This window comes from Bathycoccus prasinos (assembly GCF_002220235.1).
Source record: "Bathycoccus prasinos genomic : Chromosome_6".
NCBI lineage: Eukaryota > Viridiplantae > Chlorophyta > Mamiellophyceae > Mamiellales > Bathycoccaceae > Bathycoccus > Bathycoccus prasinos.
The window spans coordinates 141086-160283 of NC_024003.1; the positions used below are offsets into that span (position 1 = coordinate 141086).

Sequence of the window (19198 nt, forward strand, 5' to 3'; positions counted from 1 at the left end):
ATAGTACTCATCGAGTGCGATGGAATGAACGCTTTCAGGTATATGGAATGACCGGCATTATATATTAAAATCTAAAGAGAGTAGACGAGGGGGAAGACTTCTCTTCTTCGCTGTCATTGCTGTCGCGAAAGTTAAATCTGCGCAAGGTGAACGATCCCGGAGTTCTCTTGAACCCGCCGGCGACCGTTTCCGTGGCATCGACATCAACTTCGTCGCTCGTGAAGATGAATCTTCGAAGTTCAAACTCACCCGTGCGTTTAAAAGCGGTGGCTGGAACGGATACTCTTCGTTTTGAAGGAGAATCGAACGCGAATTTACGCAAAGTAAACTGACCCGGAGTTCGCTCAAAGGCACCTTTTCGAGCGGTGAAATCTTCTGTGCTGGAAACATTCTCCGCGGAGACGATCTTTCTATTCATGGTGAAATCTCCCGCCGGCGCTCTTTGGAAAGATTTCTTCTTTCCTTGTTCTTGTTTGTCTTCTTTGACTTCGCAATACTCTTGTTCGACGCAGTTCTCGACCCATAATTTGTCAGTTTCCGCTTTGGAGAGTGTTTTTCCTTGTTGTTCTTTTTCACCTCCTTCCTCGACTTCGCAATACTCTTGTTCGATGCAGTTCTCGACCCATAATTTGTCAGTTTCTGCTTTGGTCATCGACGGTTGCTTCGATACGTCTTGCGTGGTGGGTTCATTCTTTTTCGTTTTCAATTGAAAGTCTGCGACTTGAGACTTGACTGAAAGGTTGTTCTTCTCCTTGATCAACTCGACAAACTCCTTGTTCTCGGTCATCTCCGCCATCGCGGCTTCTACTTCTCTCAATAACTTTCGTAAATCGTCTCTCTCCGTCGTCATTTCTTTCAAGGCTTGTTGCAATATTGGTACAGTGTCGCTTTTTACTTTTGCATCTTCTAATTCTCCTTTCAATCGATCCATCTCTTCGTCCGTCTCCTCGACGTCCACCATATCCGCCATGCGAGTCTCCAGTCTTCGGATCTCCGCCTTCAGTTGTTTCGCCTCTCTCTCTGCGCTTTCCATTTTCCCTTGCAGCTCCATGGATTGCATAGAACTCTCTCTTTTCAAGTTCTCCAAGTGTATTTCGGCTTTGATGAGTTTCTCTCCGTTTTCCAGAGCTTCTTTTTTCGCGGTTTCTTTTTCTTTTTCCAAACTCATCATCTCTTGAACTTTTTCTCTCAACGACTTTGTCTCCTCCAACTCCTTCTTCAACTGATCGAGTTCTTTCTCTCTCTCTCGTTTTAAGTTCTTGACTAATTCGTCGACTTCTTTAGGCGTGTACGAGTCCGCGAGTTCAATCTCCAATCCTCTCACGATCGATAACAATCGATCTCTCTCTTTGACTTTAGACTCCAATCGAGCGACTTTCCCGTTCGCCTCGTCTAAAGAGAGCTGTACCTTTGAGGACACGTCCAAAGCCTCGGAAACGGCATCGAGCATATCCTTCAACCGCTCAAACTTTTCTTTATTATTATTATTATTATTGGAAAAAGAAGAGGAAGAAGCGTTGGCGACGATGCACGATCGTCTTCTCGTCTGCGTTTTGGAAGCCTGATGGGAAGAAGAAGAAGAAGAAGGTTTTTGTTGTAGTCGTTGTACCCCCTGCTGCTGTCCGTTGTTGTCATCAAAAAAAGATGATGAATTCTTCGATACCCCTTTTGTTGTTGATGATGACGCGGCTACGACCACTTTGGTTCTTCTGCTGCTTCTCTTAATAGTGCTGTTGTTGTTAAAAGAAGAGAAGAAGATGTCGCTCGTCGCGCGAGCGTTGTTGGTCGTCGTCGCGCACGATGAAAACGCGCTCATTTTTCTTCTTTTTATGAAGAGAAAGAAGAGGGGGAAATAAATGAAGAAGAAGAAGAAGAACAACAACAACAACAACAAAAACAAAAACTGCTGCAAGAGGTCTCATCAAAAAACCTAAAAACGCAACAAACTTTCCTTCTCTGACTGATGGTTTCGGTTTCTCCTGTTCGGTGCTCAAAAAATTTGAAACAAAGCAGTTCAAACTCCACACAAGAAACAAAGAAGTTCTTTGCTGCTCGCGAAAGAGAAAGAGAGAGAACGCGAGTATTCAATCATCATGTCTTCTTCACCAAAATCATCATCTGATGTTGTTCGCGTCGTTGATGCCGCCAACGCGCCCACGTTTGAGTTCGGACACTCCGCCGGCATCACCGTCGCGAAAGTCGTTCTCTCTCCTTCAAATTTCAAAAATGATACGAACACTCCTCTTTCTTCTTCTTCTTCTTCTTCTGTGCACGTGGCGACGTGCGGGAACGATGGGTACGTGGTCGTTCGCGACTTGAGTACCAAGGAAACTATCGCGCAGCTCTCTTCTTCTTCTTCTAAAGAGAAGAAATCGACGGAAGAAGAAGAAGAAGAAGAACAGAAACCCATCAACGCGGTGGCGACGTTCCAGGACAAATATATCGCCATCGCGTCGGACGATCACTCGGTGAAACTCTTCACGAAAGAAGAAGGAGGAGAAGAAGGGGAAAAGAAGAAGTGGCAGTTTAAGAAGAACATCACGAGATTTGCTCTGCCGGCAAAGTGCGTCGCATTTTCCTCGGACGGTAAATGGATCGCCTGCGGGGGAGAGGACACCATGATTAAAGTCATCGACGTGGAAACGAGTGAAATCAAATTTTCGTTAAAAATACCTTCCAAAGGGATTAAAAGTTTGCAATTCAACGGCGAGAATAAATCGATTTTAGTCGCCTCAGACGTGGATGGGGTGATGACCGTGTGGACGTTACAACCAGATAACTCGGATAAGACGGATAAAAACGATTACGACGAGCCTGGAGACGTGAAGTTGCGAGCGACGGTGTGTCCGGTGACGGATATCGACGCCGCGGAGAGCATGAATACGGTTTCGGTAAGATTTGATGGGAAAGTTGTCGCAGTCCCGGGGCGCGAGAACAACATAGAGTTTTTCAATTTGGAAACGTTCAAAGAGATAGACGAGAGGAAGAATCTGCAGTGCTCAGATTTGGAACACGGCAACAAGGAAAACTTTTCGGTGGTGAGCTTTTCACCAAACGGGAAGTTTTGCTTCGCCGCCTCAAAGGACAAAAAGTGCATCGTTTGGAACGTGAAAAAGAACAAGCCAATCGTCGTGCTTAATGTTAGCGATACGAACGTGTGTTCCATGGACTGGATCGAAGGTGAAAATGCTGTCGTGATGACAAACGCAGATGGGGAATGGGCGAAGTGGGAAAATGTTCTATCATCCAGCGAACTTATCGCCGAGGGCGGTTCAAAGACGAACCCATTTTTCCAAGCCACGAGCGCGGACGAGTTGAGATTCTTTTCTAATGAAGAAGATTCCAAGTTTGCAACGAAAGATGCGATGCTCGACGGCGAGTTGGACGACGATGATGACATGGAAGACGATGATGGATTTGTGGAAGAAGATGAAGAAGACGAGAAAGAAAACCGCAAAAGAGAACTTGGGCGGCCTAGCGCTACGGCGCACGTCTCTGCGCCGGTTATCGTTGCGAAAGGACCGAAACCGCAAGGCTCTTTCCAAGTAAACTCGACTAAAGTGAATCCGGATACCGTTGGTGTTCAAAAGCGCAGATTTCTTTGTTACAACACTCTTGGAAGCGTCGTAGCAACCGAAGATACAAATTCTGGTTTGAAAAATGTCGAGATGTCTTTTCACGATACTTCCAGAGGTGGGCGCATGCCTACAATTACCGACGACGTAGGATACGATCTCGGCGTGTGTGGGGAAACCGGTGTTTTATTAGCTGCGAAATCGCAAATTTTCTTCAAACCGTACGAGTCATGGACAAAAGACTCAGAATGGACCTTGGAAATGCCGGAAGATGAAAGACCGACGAGTATTGCGTGTGGCGATGATTTCGTCGCGGTCGCTACTTCACAGAATATGCTTCGAATCTTTACCTCCTACGGCGCACAGAAGGAAGTTCTCAACTTTGAAGGTCCGATTGTTACGCTCGCGGCTGCTAACGATTCCTTAGCGGTGTGTTACCGAGAGCATTTTTCCGAGTGCAAGTTGAAGTTCAAAGTTTATGATGTCGAGAAGCGAATAGAAAAGTACGCAGGAAACGTACCTCTTTCTTGTCCGGACTCGGAAGAGGCCGATAAATCCCAAGAGAATATCGTTCGCTTAACGTGGATGGGCTTTGTCGAAAATTCGAGCGAAAGCGCGCTCGCGATCTGCGACTCTACTGGCATCTGCAGAATTTACTCCAAACAAACGTTCAGTGGATCTTGGGTCCCTTGCTTCGATTCGAAAAAAGCCAGAGATTCTGATTTAGAGAAGCATTGGATCGTGAGTTTATCGAATAAAGAGTGTAAAACTGTCGTCTGTAAATCTGCGGAATACGGTCCCTCGGTGAATCCGAAACCAGTTTTGAGCATTTTACCACTCTCTGTTCCGGCATTACAGTTGGAAGGATCGAGTTTTGACATCGAGGAGAAGGGGTTGACTGCAAAGTTGGCACTCAATGTGTGCAACGCCGCTGCTTCAGAGAAGCTCAGCAACGCGAATGCCAAGCGAGCGCGAGACAGAGAGCTCGCGGAAGCCAAGGCAACTTTTGACAAGGCGATGATGAAATGCCTGGTAGAAGCCGTGAAGGCTGATAGATTGGCACGAGCTGGAGATATTGCCGTCACTTTTGAGCGTCCGGCAATGGTAGATGCCGCAGCAAAGTTTGCCAAAGCCATGAAGAAATCCAACTTGGCCGAACGAATTCTCATGCTCGCGGAGGACGAAGACGACGAGGAAGATTCCTCAGACGATGAGGACGACGAGGATTCCTCGGACGAGGACGATGAAAAAGACGATGGGGAGAAAGTTAAGGACGATTTCGAGGCGGCAGCCAAAACTCCAGCTCCAAAACCTTCGTCTGTTGCGAAACAACAAAAAGTGCAAAAAGAAAACGTCGCAGTGGGATCCTCTGGGAAGAAGAGAGACTCATCAAAGTCAACGCCGTCTACTTTGAAGAAGAAAGCGCGCACGTCGGCTGGAGGGGATAAGAATCCGTTCGCTCGCAAGTAAACGATAACGAGAACAACGATGCGAAGAGCAAGAGAGCATTATTTGTGTAAAGTTACGCGTGCTGCTTTGAAGCGTTTATATATGTAGAAAACAACAACTTCTTCGTGTGTTTCGTTCAGTTATATAATAAAACAATAAAAGTAATTTTAGATGATAAGTGTATGATGAACCATTTATTCGTCCTCGTCCTCGTCCTTCTTCTTAAGCGTTGGCATGACCGTCTTCTTATCTTCGTCGTATTTGTTGTCCAAATACGCTTCGATGGCGATCCAGTAACCGGCGGTTAAAATAAGAAACTGCCACACCTCGATATCTCCGAAAACAGGATCGGTTATCGATATCGCCATCGCGGCTGAAGGCGTGAGCAAACCAACGAGCGAGGCTCCCAATCCAGACGCAAACAACACTTTATTACTGTTGCCGTTGGTATTGTTCGTAATGCTGCTATTCTTCGTATTCTTGGCTACTTCTTTTGACGACGCTGGGTGGTGTTCTTTTTCTCTTCTTCCATATCTGTTCGTGATGGTGAATTTTTGATATCCTCTCGTCCTCGTCGACGAAGACGGAGAAGAAGAAGAAGAAGAAGAGGACGGTCGTCGCGCGGCGGCAACGGCGTTCATCGTGGACGATGATGAAGTAGACGATGATGTGAGCATAGCGTTCATTCTGTAAGTAGTGAGTATTTTTATTACGATGATAAACGTTTAAAGAGGAATGAGGTTCTTCGTCCCCGGTCGAGATTTTTTGTCTGTTCTGATGACTCGTGATGAAATCTTTCAAAAAGTCGGTTCACAAGCAGCCTCTTCCATGACTTCTTCGTTGTCTGATTTTCTCCTCCTCCCTTTTGTTTGTTTTTTTTTGTCAGCTTGTTGTTGTTCGGGCAAAACTCATCATCACGTCACAAAACTATTTGTCATCATCACCTTCAAGCAGCACGCACCAAAAGAAGACAAAGAAGACTCTCTGGCTTGTCGTCGTCGTCTGTGGTGCTTCTTTCTGTCCTGTCCCTTCCTGCTTCTCCGCTCTGATAATAAAATATTAATACTAATAAGAACAATATAATAATAAGAGAGTTAAGATACTTTTACCCGCAGTTGATTTTTCGTTTGCGGCTGAAACACATTTTTTTACGGGAAGAAGAAGGAAAGCAAGGAAGAGAGTCAACGAACGATTCGATTTGAATCACTGGTTTAGGAGGAACCTTCTTTCTTACTTCGTCGTTTAAGTAAGACCCGTTCGTGTTCCTGTTTCATCGAGGAATCCCCGAGAAGAAAGAGAACGAGAGAACAAGAGAGAAAATTCGAGAAGAAGACCTCGTTTTTCCTGTTGAAGAAGAAGAGAGAGAACGCGAGGCGAGCGAGTACGGATACTTTTGTCGAACGTCTCCACCTAAATTAAACGAAAAGGCTATACCAGCACAGATATATATATATATATAAGCAGAAAGAATATATGCCCTCAGCAGAAGACGATTTCTTGGTGAGAGGTTCTTCGGGCATGTTGCAACAGAAAAGGTCGTCGCGGAACATGATCGCGAGTCCACACCGCAAAGACGGCATCATCGGTGCTTCTTCAGGAGAGACTTCGAGTAGTAACGGAAAAGAGGTCTCCGTGGAAACCATTTTAGACGACTTGGTAAATCTGGTGAGCTCGTTAGAAAACGTATCGAAAGGGTTAAAGTACATGGGTGACGAAGCTTCGGTTGAGGTGAAAAAACTCACGGCCGAAGCCGATAAACTGACGATTTTATTAGATGATATGCTCGATTATCCCGGAGCGCAAGCGGTGATCGTAGGTACAAAGATTCCAACAGAAATAGCGAAAGGAATCAAAGGTGTCTCGAAGAGCTTGAAGCAGTACGAGAGAAACGTGAACGACCAGCTTAAAAAGTTTGAAACGGAACTCAAGAACGAAGCCAAGGAGAGAAAAGAGAGAAATAGCAACATTAGCACGAATAACGGAATGTCAACACCAGTAAAAAATGGAAACGGTGACGGCAAAAAAAACAACGACGACTTACGAACTCCGTCTCCGATGACGAAGAAGAAGGACAACGGTAAAGATGATACTAATAATCTAGATGAATCGGCGAGTTCATCCAACGGAGGTATGGGCTTCCTGAGCGGTTTGTTCTCTCCGAGCAGTTCCAATCTCAATCACAATAAAGAGGGCAAGAACGACGCGGATGCTGGAAGCAACAAGAGTTTCGCCAGTTATCACATCACATACGTCTTGGAAACTCTATCGACCAAAGCAGGCGTGTTGAGATGGAACGAAACCGAGGCGAGCGCGGAGCAAAGAATCCAGGAATCGAAACTCGCAGAAGCGGGAGAATTGAGGGACGAAAAGCCTGGAGGATGTTTCGGAGGATGCTTTGGAAAGAAGAGACCGATACCGAATTCTAAACAACCACCGTCTTCTCAACGAAGTAGTAGCAAATATAATAGCAATAGTATTCGCGGGAACAACAGTTCTCGAAAATGATTTAATTTAATGTAAGTTAATTAGCAGCCAAAATCAAAGTACACAAAACGCGCAAAAATTTCCTTCTAAACAAATGAAGTACTTGCTCAAAGTATTTGTGAAGTTCCCCGAATTTTATTTAGTTATTGTTTCCATCTTGAAATTGTACACATTAGAAGTAAGATGTAAATAATTCAATAAATAACTAATAAATTAAAAACCACTTTCCCCAAATCTACGAAATATCAGTAATAGGCTACTAATTTTATCTTTATATCCTTATTTACTTTAGCATTATAATTTATGTTCAATTTGGGGATGAACTATACATTCATGATCAAAATGAATGAAAAATTCTAAAACTTTTATTATTTATTTTGCTATTATTCCGTAAATTTTAATTATTCTCGCGTATGACTCGGTATTTCCCAAACATAATTTCGTCAATATAAATAATTAATATGATTGTGTATGAATGTGTATGAAAAGTATGAAAAACATATCAATATGATGGGGAAAAGTGAAAGAATATTTTTTAATTTTTTAATTTTTGTCAGGTCACCAACTAATACGTCACAAGAAGAAAAAAAGCCGTACATATTCTGAGCGAGAATGAACGCTCGTCTTCTCCCCAACGCGCCAACTGCGCGATTGACGTCTCTATCTTTACCCTCTTCTTCTTCTCCTTCCTCCTCGTCGGCGTCTTCTTCTTTGTCGTCGAGACATTTTCATACGAATGGATTTCTTTCTCGAGATTCTCGAGCGAGACGACGACAACAACATCAACAAAGGAATCATCGTTTAAACAACAAACGCGTCTCCTACGCCTCCGACAACTACGTCAAAAATGTCGCTTCGGTTGAAACGCGAGTTCCACTCAAGATCTGCTGGCAATTGTGGCAAGATCGAACCAGGATTCCGAATTGGATGCCTTGGATAGCAAAAGTGGAATACGACGACATAGACAAGACGAAAACCAAGTGGATTTTAGAGACCGAACAGTTTGGTCAAAAACTTCAATTTTCTTGGACGGCGAAAGACTTGGAACCGGTGGAATACGAGCGAATAGCCTGGAAGTCCGAGGACGGTTTAAGAAATAGAGGATCCGTCACGTTCAAAGACGTTGGAAACAATAGCACGAAGATAGAAATGATGATCGAATACGAGGTTCCTGCGGTATTGAAACCAGTCGGAGAACTCGTCAGCCCGCTCGTCGGCTCCATCATAGGAAAAGACTTGGAACGATTCGACGAGTTTGCGCGCAAAGTCGAGAAGCAGTTGTTGAAAAAGTAATCGAGCGATTCCTACCACTTCTACTACTTCTACTACTACATCTACTACATGTAATGCTAACTTCTATCTAACTCTCTAATGCAACGCTATTTTATCTTGAACTAAACTATCGATTTTAAATCTATTTCTGCGACTTTGACGCCTTGATCGAGACTCGTCAAGCCTTTCCTTTTCCCCAAGTAAAAGCGAGTGTACGCCACTAAAACGCTCGAGGCGTCTTTCTGCGCCATGTAAGGGTAATGAATTCGTGGCGCTTCGTAGCCAATCTCATCTTCCAACCTCGCAATCGTTTCCCACTCGTTTCCATCGCCATCTCTAGATATTGCCACGTGTAAATGCGTTCTACACGCTCGGCACTTCGTGGCGCCTCTTCGCGACCGATATTGATTTTTCATGTTGTTGAACGCAAGCAATAACTCCCCGTTTGGCTCTAACCGCATTAAGAACACCTTCGAATTCGGGTTCGGAACTGGCATTGGTTCGGGTTCTGTCCATGATTTTCCTTCGTCTTTAGAGTACGATTTATACAAACATCCCACGCGAGTTCGAAAGACTTGGATGATCCTTCCGTCGTTCAACTCGGCAATCGAACCTTCAATCAAGCTCGTGTTCGATTGCGTGATTTGACCTCTCGGTTGCCACGTTTTCCCACGATTTTCGGAAACCAAAACACCTGAAAATGGTTGCGCTCCAGTCATGCATCTCGATCGTTTATTCCATCGACAATCTGGTCCGCTGGAACCTTTGAATTCTGGTTTGCGAGTACACGTTCCGTCTTCGATGGCGTTTTGTTGTTCTCTCCAATACGGAAGTACCCAGTGTCCAGTCTTCTTCATAACAATCAGCGAGTTCGCGATAACTTTCGGTATCCCTCCTCCTTCATCTTGAGACAAAATCGTCACCGCTTTCGTCCATTTGTTCTCAGCTGGGTCTCCGATGGATTTTATGTATTTAATATCTCCTCCCGGTACCCACAACGACTTCGGCGTGTGATGGCACATCTCCGCGTGCGAGTCGACTTCGCAAACTTCACCTTTTGGGCACTGTGGAGGTTTACACGGAATCGCTTTCTTGCACCCAGTAGATTCAGAGTAAAACACGTACACTTGATTGTTATCTATGTGTACGACTGGACTCCAAACCGCAGCGTCGTTATATATCGGCAACTTCACCGGCGGCGTCCATCGTTTTCCCTCTAAATCCTTCGATTGCGTGTACTCGATGTGCTGGTCTTGTAATCCCTCCGTCGCTAACTTATACTCGTAATACGTGGCATCTCCACCATCACCACCACCGTTACCATCGTCTCCTCCTCCTCCATCGCTACCATCAACATCTTTCTTTGCCGCCGGTGCTGCCTGATAAAGTAAAATCATCCGCTCGTCTTTCATCTTTGCAATCGTCGCCATGTGCGCGTATCTTAAATCTTCGTCGAACCGTTTCACGTACGTGCTGTGTTTAATAATCATCTCGTTCTTCTCGTCTCTCGAATCCACTGAACTTCCACCACCCCCACCACTATCGAACACTTGTTTACTCAGCGTCGTCTGCGAAGGTAACTCTGATTCGCATTTATCTAAATGTCTGCACTCCGGGTGCAACGCGAAAAACAGTCTCGTTTCTCTCCACGACGCAATCTCAAACTGAAACTTACACGACGAGCTCGCGCCTCCCAAGGAGGACTGCAATCCCAGAAACTGTAAATCTAACGGGTCCGCCGAAACCGAGGATTGACTCTCTTCTTCTAAAAAGATTTCCTCCAGAGCGCGCAAGTTTTCTTCGTTGTCTTTGTTGTTGTCTTTGTTGTTGTTGTTCTTTGACGAGAAAAATAATCCGTCACCATTCGTACCGGTTTTCTTCTCTTGAATGTTAAAACCATCACCGTTACCACGACTCCTACTTTTAAAGGAGGAGGAAGATGCAGAGGAGGAGTTAAAAAAAGAGGCGAGAAAGAAGTAGACGAAGACCAAAAACAGAAGGACGACGACGAATTCTCTCTTTTTCTTCATCTTCGTAAGTCTTTTAGTCTTTTACTAAGATGTGAGTTGTGATTTGTGGTGTACTTGTTTCATTACAAAGACAGAAGTTTTGATGAGTACATTGACGAGAGGAGAATTTTATTCATTTTTTCTCTTAAAAAAAAAAGGGCAGACAGACAGACAAAAACAACTTCACTTCTTCACATCAACGAAGAAGAAAAGAGAGTTTGTAGAAGAAATTTTAAGAAGAATGTTGGTGGTGTTGAAACCAATAAAGTGCGAGTTGGAAATAGCCAAAGGGGTTCGGGCGAAAGGGGAAGCTTCAGTGACCGAACGAGACGTCGTTTTCAACGCCGCCGAGAAGAGCAGCGATGATGAGAGCTCTTCGTTTAAAGGCGCGAAAGTTATTTCCATTGAATCCGTGACGAACCAACAAAAATCAAAAGCGAAGAAAGGAGCGGACTATTTCGCTCTGAGAGTGAGTCACGACAGTTCGGGAGGAGGAGGAGGAGGAGGAGGAGGAGGAGGAGCGATTGTCCTTCGATTTGAGACCGAAAAGGACAGAGATGACATCTCAAAGGCGATTAAAGAGCAAAAGACGAAAATAGACGTGGAGAAAGCGTCGATGCCGTCGAGAGTGGAACAAGAGGCGAGAAGACAACTGTTGGAGACGAACCCAGATTTGAAAGAACTTTTCGACGCGACGGTTGGCCAAGGCATAATATCGGAGGCGGAATTCTGGGATGCGCGACGAAAAAAGCTATCCTCGATCGCTTCGCGCCTAGGATTAACGCAAAAGACGGGATTAAAGAGCGAGATGGATGCGGACGATATCGGCGCGAGGGACGGCGCTTCGGTAGAGAGAGATAAAATACGAGCCACGTTAACTTCGGAAAAAATGCACCGAATCTTTGCCGAACGTCCGGGAGTTAGAAAAGCATTCATAGATAACTGCGTGAAACGTAAGGAGTTGACAGAGAGGGAGTTTTGGCACCGGTTTTTAAAGTCAGAGTACATGAAGAAGATGCGAGACGGTGGCGAGGCGCAATCCGAAGCCGAAAAGAACGATTTGATTTTGTTCTCCAGACGTTTAGAAGACGAGGCGGGGAAAAGGAAACAAGTCGAGTCCGTGAGTGAGTTTGTAAACTTACAGGCGGATAAGGACGATACGCTCGTCACCGGGCAATCCGCGTACGGCGTTTTCGATCGTTACCAAGGAACGAAGGAACAAGTCAAGAAAAAAGTTGGGAAAGGCGCGGCTGGAGGTCAAGCGACTACTTTTGTCGGCGACGATGACTCGCTCTCGAAGATGGACATCGCGAGAGACTTAAATAGACACGGTGAAGTCGTGCTTCGAGGGAGACCGAAAGGCGACGATTCAGTCGCAACGAATGCGACAACCGCAGCGATGATTGCAGAAAAGGAAGACAAAGACGCGTTGGAAGACCGATTGAAAAAGATTTCGATGGCGAGTAAACGACTCAAAGATGGTGATGCGGATAGAGATGGAGATGATAACGTCAGCGATGACGACGCAGAAGAGCTTCGATTGGAAGATTTGAATCGAGAGGAGGAAGAACCGAAAAAAATGGAACTCGCAGTGGCTGATGCTTCGGCGTATTTCCGCAAGAAAAAATCTACAGAAACGACAGTTGCAAAGAAATCAACGACAAAGTCAAAGCAGGATAAAACGAAAAGGAAACGAGACGAAGCGGAAATAGAAGCAAAATCATTTGCACAAGCTATTGAGTTAGCGCGTTCTTTTGGTAAAGAAGAAAACGAAGTGAAAGATGAAGAACTGGATGGATTGGCCGCTTTGAAAACATTGGAGTCTATCACGCAGTCGCTCTGGCGCCACGAGAGCGAAACAACCTCACACATTTCTTCTTTCGATTCATTCTCTTCCTTAGAGAAGACTGAAGACGGCGACAATCGCCAGCGCTTACTTTCGGAGAGCGAAGCGCTCGCGTTGAAGAAAATTGCCGCGAAAGTCGAAGAATATTTGATTCACTTTTGGCGAAAAGCGCCGTTCGTTACTGCCACCGCGTGGGAGTCTGCGAGCAAACTCAACGATGCGTTGGGCGAACTTTACGATGCAATTTCGAATTTAAAATCAGCGTTATCGGGAGAAAAGCGCAACGAGGCTTCTCGAAGAGTTCGTTCAATTTTAAGATCGATGGACGCTGCGTTTGCGTATTACGACGAGGAGAAGGAAAACCGAAAGGCCAGTTACGACGCTTTCTTGAAGGCTCGACAGCAATCCGAAGCTACCGCGGCTGGTGGCGCTAAATAATAGAATAGAAAATTAGTTTTAAGTAGCACAGAAAGAGCTTAGCAATGTAGAACTGTTGCAATCAGAAATGATTTATTAAACCGCATCTTAAAGCGCAAGTTTATTAGGAGTTTAGAATTAGAATTTTTTCCTCATAACATCAAGACACACAGAAACACTTCCCTCAAATTTCTCAAGCAACCACCACCCTATTTATATTATTAGTACCAAAGCAGGGAAGATTGAAAATGTTCCGTCGCGGCGCGAATCGAGCTTCTCTTGACGCGCTCTGTGAGCTGTTCTCGCGGTTTCCCGCGAACGCGACGTCCATTCCTAAATCTTCTTCCATTGCCTCGACTTCATCGTCGCCGATGAGGACGATGATGAAGTCGATGGTGATGGTGATGCAGCAACAACATCAACACAAAAGAAGAATCAGCTCTTGGCTTTTTACGCCTTCTTCTTCGTCGGTCGCGACTTCTTTTAGCCCCGATAATAAAAGAGAACGAGACACCTTCTCTCGCGGACGCTGTTGTTATTATTCGACGAAAACGAAGAGAACGTGGACGAAACGAAGAAGCCTTTCAGCCGCGAAGAACAAGAAACTGCCTCCGCCGTTTAGTGAGACGACCACGTATAAAATACGAAAACCAAAGAAAGGAGAAGAGCTAGCTCGAGAACCGTTCTTCGCGAATGTGATCGTCGAACGACTCCCAGTGGTTGAATCCTTACCAGAAGAGTGGGAAAAAGAGTACGAAGACTGGTCCAGAGAATACAACGAACAGTTTCAGAAAATTATGCCGGACGAACTGATCGCGGCGAAAGTGCCCGTGGAGAGTACCGAAGGCGAAGAAGGCGAAGCGGGAACGCTAGAGCAGTTTCAACCGGCGAGCGTTGAGACGAACGAGGAAGACAATGTGAAAACCACGAATAGAAAATTGCGCGAGTTTTTGTTTCTAGTCGTCAAGGAGAAAGGAAAAGAGACGTGGGGGTTCCCGCGAGCTGAGAGAAAAGACGATTGGACGATGCGCTTAACCGCGGAGAATGCGGTTGAAAAGGCGTTCAAGAATGCGAAAATGTTTAAAGGATTCGTCGGTAAAAAGAAATCAAGTGATAGTAGTGATAGTAGTAATGGTGACGAGGAAGAGGAAGACTTTAGCGAGTATAGCGAGGGAGGAGGTTTAGAATACCAGATGGTTGGGAACTGTCCCATGGCGCACTATGCGCTTGAAGACGGCACAAACTTTTATCATCGGGCGACCTATTTAGATGGAGAAGTCGCGTTATCGTCCAGCGTGGACGATTTCGCGTGGGTCACGAAGGAGGAAATGAAGTCGTACATCTCGGATGAGAGCGAATACGCGCTCTTTTTACGCATGGTTTAGAAGAAATATTTTTTTACCGCTATTATTTAGAACGAACAAAAGACTTCGAAAAACTACATCAAACTACACCCAAGGCTGAAAACTGACTTTTCTTTTTCCTCCTCGATTTCGGGGTTTACACTTTACACTCTTTCACTAAAACTCTTTTTCTACGCACAGGAACTACTTTCTCTCTCTCTCTCTCTCTCTCTCACTCTATTACTCTTATTACTCTTATTATTAAACGTTCGTATCTGGTGGCGTCCATTGGGTCTTCCCTAACTTTGCGTTATGATAATACGGGCGTCCTAAGTTATCGTAATACACCAACCACCCGTCTTTCTTTTTAGTCGTATTTTTGTTCTTCCCTTCTTCTTCTTCTTCTTTCGTTTGTTTCGCTCGCATTTTCTCGTCCAACTTTTTCGCCTCTACTTCCTCCTCTTCGCTCTCGCTCACGTCCTCGCCTCGATTTCTCTTCTCTCTTTTATCGATTTTCTTTCGCATCTTCGCTGCGTACGCTTTTGCCTCTCTCGCGATCTGGTTGTAATCCGGTTCTTCTCTTCTCTTCGCGTACTCAAACTGTTCGAATTGAAACATTTCTTTCGGCCATTTTCTGGACCAATCGACGTTGCCGTTCACGCAGTTCATGGCTTGGTGGCCTTCGATGCCGCATATGTTGCACGCGTGGATGCTCGATCCCGCTGGTCGTCGTAATTTGTGGTGTTTTTCCATCTTTCTATGCCACTTGAAACAGAGAGAAGAAAACAGACGCGTTTCTGCTCTTTCTTGTTTTGACGATTTTGAGGGGAGTTTCTTGAGGAAGACAGACGAACGAAATTTTCGTTCGAAAAAAGACCAAAGGAGAAGACCCACCAAAAACAAAACTCAGCACATCCTCACACATTTAGCTAGTCTTTACACACACACACATCATGGTCAACGTGCGTCCACTTTAAACGATATTGTTTTTCTTCTCAAACGCGACGCAACTTTACGACGATTCTGCGTTCGCGTCTGGGCGTATCCTTTCTTTTTTTAATACGCGCGCGCACAATTTTTCCACCTCCGCGAAACGACTTTGAATCATCAGTGGTAGTTTAGCGAGAAATTTCCGGAAACTAACCCCACGCGGTCTCTTCCGAACATCATACACAGGTTCCAAAAACTCGACGAACGTATTGCAAGGGATGCAAGAAGCACGCGATCCAAAAAGTGACGCAGTACAAAACCGGGAAGGCGTCTTTGTACGCGCAAGGTACGCAAAATTTCTCCCATTTTTTTGCGTCGTTGTGTAAAACGCGCGCGCGCGAGTGAAATTCGACCGGGAATAGACGGTGACGCGAAGGTCTAGAGTTTGAAAAAGTCGACGAATGGCAAAGTGCAGACTTTTGTGCGTGCGATGAAATGAAAAGAGTGCACGCCTTAGCGGTTTGGGTGCTTTCCTAGCGCGTACGCGTTGGTGAGATTTTTCACCGAAGAGGGTCAAAAACGCAGAAACTCTCCCTTTCGAGGAGGAAACAAAGTCTCGCTCGCGCGATTGGAACGAAGCGCACGCACGCGTTTAATATTCTTTTTTACTCACACGACTTCTCTATTTTATCATCTGCAGGTAAACGCCGTTACGACAGAAAACAATCTGGTTACGGGGGTCAAACCAAACCAGTGTTTCACAAAAAAGCAAAGACCACGAAGAAGATCGTCTTGAAACTTACCTGCAACACGTGCAAGCGCTCGTGCATGCACAAAATCAAACGTTGCAAGACGTTTGAAATCGGTGGGGACGCAAAGAGTAAGGGTGGTGTCCACGGTTAATTGACGCGTGTTTGTGTAAGATTTATTCTAATCATCAATCACGTTGTCGTGTATATCGGGGGCGCGTTGTGCTCCGCTCGCGATTCGTATTCCTAAACTTTTCTCTCGCTACATCCGTTTCTCGTCTACCTTTATTCGAGAGCGCTTAGAGAGAAAAAACTCTTTCACGAATCGCGCGGTGCGGGCCATCGACTCCTCACATCACAGCAGTTATAGTCGTTTTTAGCTTTATCTAGTAGCCTGGTTGTCAGTGTGTTTTATATTGAGATATATTACAACAAATAAGTATTTTACTCCTCCGTCTTCCTCTCTCTCTTTGCTTTTCTTTGCTCCCTTTTTTGTTTCTGAGCTCCCAAAAAACGAGACCAAAACAACACCAAAAATTTTCATCCAGCCTTTTCCCCATTCTCTCCTCCTCTCGTTTCCGCGCGAGCGTGTGTGTTTGTACATCAATCATCACACAAAATGGCGGAACCAGGGAAGAAATACGTCGATGGTGCCGATTACTACGGCGATACCACGTATCTGTGGCGAAACATGAAGGTTTTGGGTATCATCACTTGCTGTAAGTATGCGTCGTGTGCGCACCGCACGTCCCTTGGATTTGCCGCGGGAAGATTTTAGAGGAGGATTTTGAGAGGGATCTCTTTTTCTCTCCTCTTCTCTCTCTCGTTCGTTGTAAAAACATCGTCGCGTTTACGCATCGTTCGTTCGCACCTTCAACGCGATGTTGTTTCTTACGCTAAATTACAACTTTGATCTCTCTCTCTCTCTCTCTCTTTCTCTCTCGTGTGTATTAAAACAACAGATTGCATCATCGGGTCGCAACTTTCCGTGGTGAATAAAATTGCCGTCACCGATATCCCTGTCCCTAATGTTATTTTGGTCATTCAATTCGCGACGGCGTCGTTTTTGCTCGGCTTAGCGCACATGTTTGGAATGATTAAGTTGGAGAATATCAACATGAGAACGTGTATTGGATTTTTACCGTTCGTGGCGTGTTTCTTTGCTCTTTTGAGCTCGGGTATGTGGGTGATGAAAGTCGCTCCTTTAGAGACGTTTATCGCGTTCAAGTCGACGACACCCATTGTCTTGTCAATGTTAGATTATATGTTCATGGGGAGAACATTTCCAAGCTTGAAGTCACTCTGTGCGATGGCTGGTATCACCGGCGGGGCGGTTTGGTACGTATCTGGCGATGTTAAATCGGAAAAAATTGCATACCTGTACTGCGCAGTTTTTGTTTTCATGGCGTGCATCGAAGGGGGGGTTGCAAAAGATACGATTAATAGATATCAAATGAACTCGTGGTCGAGAACATTTTTGGTGAACACTTTGTCGATACCGGTCGGTATCGTTTTGTCTCTCCTTACCGGTGAAGCTGAAAACGTGAAAAATGGCATGGACGCGAACGGAAACGCGTTGAAATTTGGAAACCGAGGACTTATTGCGTTGGTGTGCTCGTGTTTTTTTGGCGTTGGGATGGGTCTTTTTACCATGCTCATCAGAGATGCGTTGAGTGCAACTTCGTGTGCGGTTGTTGCGACGTGCAACAAGTTTCTCGCCGAGGTTGTGAACTTTTTCATCTGGAAAAACCATGCCTCACTGGAAGGCGCGGGGGCGGTGTGCTTGATCATGGCGAGTGGTATTTTTTACGAGCAGGCGCAGTTACGACCGGGGGAGACCGGCTTCAACCCAAAAACAATATTGCCTTGCATACCTCGAAGGGTTTTAGGTATCGTTCCTGACGAAGAAGGAGTCAGAGAAGGCCTCTTAGGAAAGTAAAAGCGCTGTTTTATTCACGGTGGTTATTTTTGCGTGCTGTATTAAATTTAGAGTTAATTCAGGCAGTGAGTGAGAGTTGCGCGCAAGCTCGTTTGTAATGTCAATCTATATATACTGTATATATGTAGTTTCAACTTCAACAAAAACTGATTTAAAGTATGCTATCCATTTGCGTGAACACGGCATCGACGTCTTCAATTTCCAAAATTTTATCCAACAGGACTTCGTTGGCTTCCGCATCTTCCTCAGAAACTTCTACGTTTGCTAATGGTAACAACTTTAATCCAGAGTTCTCGGCGTCTACATCAAATCCACCATCAATCAACGAATCTCTCACGCTCGCAAATGACTGGTATTCCGCGATAACAACGTAACCATCCTCGGAAAATTCGTCGTTCTCCTTCACATCGTCTGCGCCAGCCTCAATGGCTGCTTCAAAAATCGCATCTTCGTCCCCGGATTTCAAATACACGAGACCTTTTCGTTCGAAGTTAAACAACACCGAACCGGACTCGGCCATTTTCCCGCCACCTTTCTTAACCGCCGCTGGGATGTCTCCGGCGCATCGATTCACGTTATCTGATAACACTTCCATGACGATGCCGACGCCGCCGTGTCCGTAACACTCGTACGTCAACTCCATGAAATCGCCGCCTTTTGCCTCGCCCGCCTTCTTCAAGTTTCTCTCGATTAAATCCGCTGGCACAGACATTCTTTTCGCATCTTTTAAAATGCCTTGCAAACGCACGTTATCCGTCCCCGTCCCGCCTTCTTTCGCCGCCCGCGCGATTTCTTTCCCAAACTTCCCATACAACTTTGTTCGAATGGCATCGTTTTTGTTCTTCGTTTGTGCAACCTTCGCGGCTTTTCTGCCCATGTATACCCTCGTATCTCTTTTCGGAGTATTTCCTGCTCTGTTGTTCTGTTGTTGTGTTCTCGTCATCGTTCTCGTCGTCGTCGTCATCGTCGACGAACGCTTCATGCTTAAAGTAGAAGACGACGTTGCCGATGGTGTTGTTGGTAATGCCGTCAAACAAGTCGCCGACATCATTTTTTATTTGTTGTGCTCTCTCTGCGTCCTTTATGAAGATGACTCTTCGTTCGTTCTCGAAGAGAAAAAGGATCGTGCGCGCGTGTGTGGTGTCTGTGCGTGTATTATAGAGACAGAAGAACGCAGTGCGAAGG

At 45.4% G+C, this 19198-nt stretch overlaps 12 protein-coding genes across 12 annotated transcripts; 7 read left to right on the forward strand and 5 right to left on the reverse strand.

Annotated features, from left to right (window-relative positions):
* Positions 1 to 64: 64 nt before the first annotated feature.
* On the reverse strand, positions 65 to 1816 carry Bathy06g00820 (unnamed protein product; the record flags this gene model as incomplete). Its single annotated transcript, XM_007512795.1, has 1 exon — positions 65 to 1816. The coding sequence occupies one exon, from the start codon at positions 1814 to 1816 to the stop codon at positions 65 to 67; it is 1752 nt and encodes a 583-aa protein (XP_007512857.1).
* A 277-nt stretch (positions 1817 to 2093) lies between these two features.
* Positions 2094 to 5045, forward strand: Bathy06g00830 (predicted protein; the record flags this gene model as incomplete). The annotated part of the gene is made up of 1 exon (XM_007512553.1): positions 2094 to 5045. The coding sequence occupies one exon, from the start codon at positions 2094 to 2096 to the stop codon at positions 5043 to 5045; it is 2952 nt and encodes a 983-aa protein (XP_007512615.1).
* A 173-nt stretch (positions 5046 to 5218) lies between these two features.
* On the reverse strand, positions 5219 to 5665 carry Bathy06g00840 (predicted protein; the record flags this gene model as incomplete). Its single annotated transcript, XM_007512711.1, has 1 exon — positions 5219 to 5665. One exon carries the CDS (start codon positions 5663 to 5665, stop codon positions 5219 to 5221), a length of 447 nt encoding a protein of 148 aa, XP_007512773.1.
* Positions 5666 to 6497: 832 nt separating this feature from the next.
* On the forward strand, positions 6498 to 7529 carry Bathy06g00850 (unknown protein; the record flags this gene model as incomplete). The annotated part of the gene is made up of 1 exon (XM_007512569.1): positions 6498 to 7529. The coding sequence occupies one exon, from the start codon at positions 6498 to 6500 to the stop codon at positions 7527 to 7529; it is 1032 nt and encodes a 343-aa protein (XP_007512631.1).
* A 591-nt stretch (positions 7530 to 8120) lies between these two features.
* Positions 8121 to 8801, forward strand: Bathy06g00860 (cyclase/dehydrase; the record flags this gene model as incomplete). The annotated part of the gene is made up of 1 exon (XM_007512593.1): positions 8121 to 8801. One exon carries the CDS (start codon positions 8121 to 8123, stop codon positions 8799 to 8801), a length of 681 nt encoding a protein of 226 aa, XP_007512655.1.
* Positions 8802 to 8902: 101 nt separating this feature from the next.
* Positions 8903 to 10810, reverse strand: Bathy06g00870 (probable sialidase; the record flags this gene model as incomplete). Its single annotated transcript, XM_007512353.1, has 1 exon — positions 8903 to 10810. The coding sequence occupies one exon, from the start codon at positions 10808 to 10810 to the stop codon at positions 8903 to 8905; it is 1908 nt and encodes a 635-aa protein (XP_007512415.1).
* An 82-nt stretch (positions 10811 to 10892) lies between these two features.
* On the forward strand, positions 10893 to 13073 carry Bathy06g00880 (predicted protein; the record flags this gene model as incomplete). Its single annotated transcript, XM_007512650.1, has 1 exon — positions 10893 to 13073. The coding sequence occupies one exon, from the start codon at positions 10893 to 10895 to the stop codon at positions 13071 to 13073; it is 2181 nt and encodes a 726-aa protein (XP_007512712.1).
* A 227-nt stretch (positions 13074 to 13300) lies between these two features.
* Bathy06g00890 (predicted protein) lies at positions 13301 to 14437 on the forward strand (the record flags this gene model as incomplete). The annotated part of the gene is made up of 1 exon (XM_007512497.1): positions 13301 to 14437. One exon carries the CDS (start codon positions 13301 to 13303, stop codon positions 14435 to 14437), a length of 1137 nt encoding a protein of 378 aa, XP_007512559.1.
* A 219-nt stretch (positions 14438 to 14656) lies between these two features.
* Bathy06g00900 (predicted protein) lies at positions 14657 to 15148 on the reverse strand (the record flags this gene model as incomplete). The annotated part of the gene is made up of 1 exon (XM_007512440.1): positions 14657 to 15148. The coding sequence occupies one exon, from the start codon at positions 15146 to 15148 to the stop codon at positions 14657 to 14659; it is 492 nt and encodes a 163-aa protein (XP_007512502.1).
* A 200-nt stretch (positions 15149 to 15348) lies between these two features.
* Bathy06g00910 (60S ribosomal protein L44) lies at positions 15349 to 16228 on the forward strand (the record flags this gene model as incomplete). Its single annotated transcript, XM_007512346.1, has 3 exons — positions 15349 to 15357; positions 15572 to 15671; positions 15897 to 16228. 3 exons carry the CDS (start codon positions 15349 to 15351, stop codon positions 16226 to 16228), a joined length of 441 nt encoding a protein of 146 aa, XP_007512408.1.
* A 465-nt stretch (positions 16229 to 16693) lies between these two features.
* On the forward strand, positions 16694 to 18013 carry Bathy06g00920 (predicted protein; the record flags this gene model as incomplete). Its single annotated transcript, XM_007512539.1, has 2 exons — positions 16694 to 16793; positions 17037 to 18013. 2 exons carry the CDS (start codon positions 16694 to 16696, stop codon positions 18011 to 18013), a joined length of 1077 nt encoding a protein of 358 aa, XP_007512601.1.
* A 151-nt stretch (positions 18014 to 18164) lies between these two features.
* On the reverse strand, positions 18165 to 19061 carry Bathy06g00930 (conserved hypothetical protein; the record flags this gene model as incomplete). The annotated part of the gene is made up of 1 exon (XM_007512592.1): positions 18165 to 19061. One exon carries the CDS (start codon positions 19059 to 19061, stop codon positions 18165 to 18167), a length of 897 nt encoding a protein of 298 aa, XP_007512654.1.
* Between the last annotated feature and the right edge of the window lie 137 nt (positions 19062 to 19198).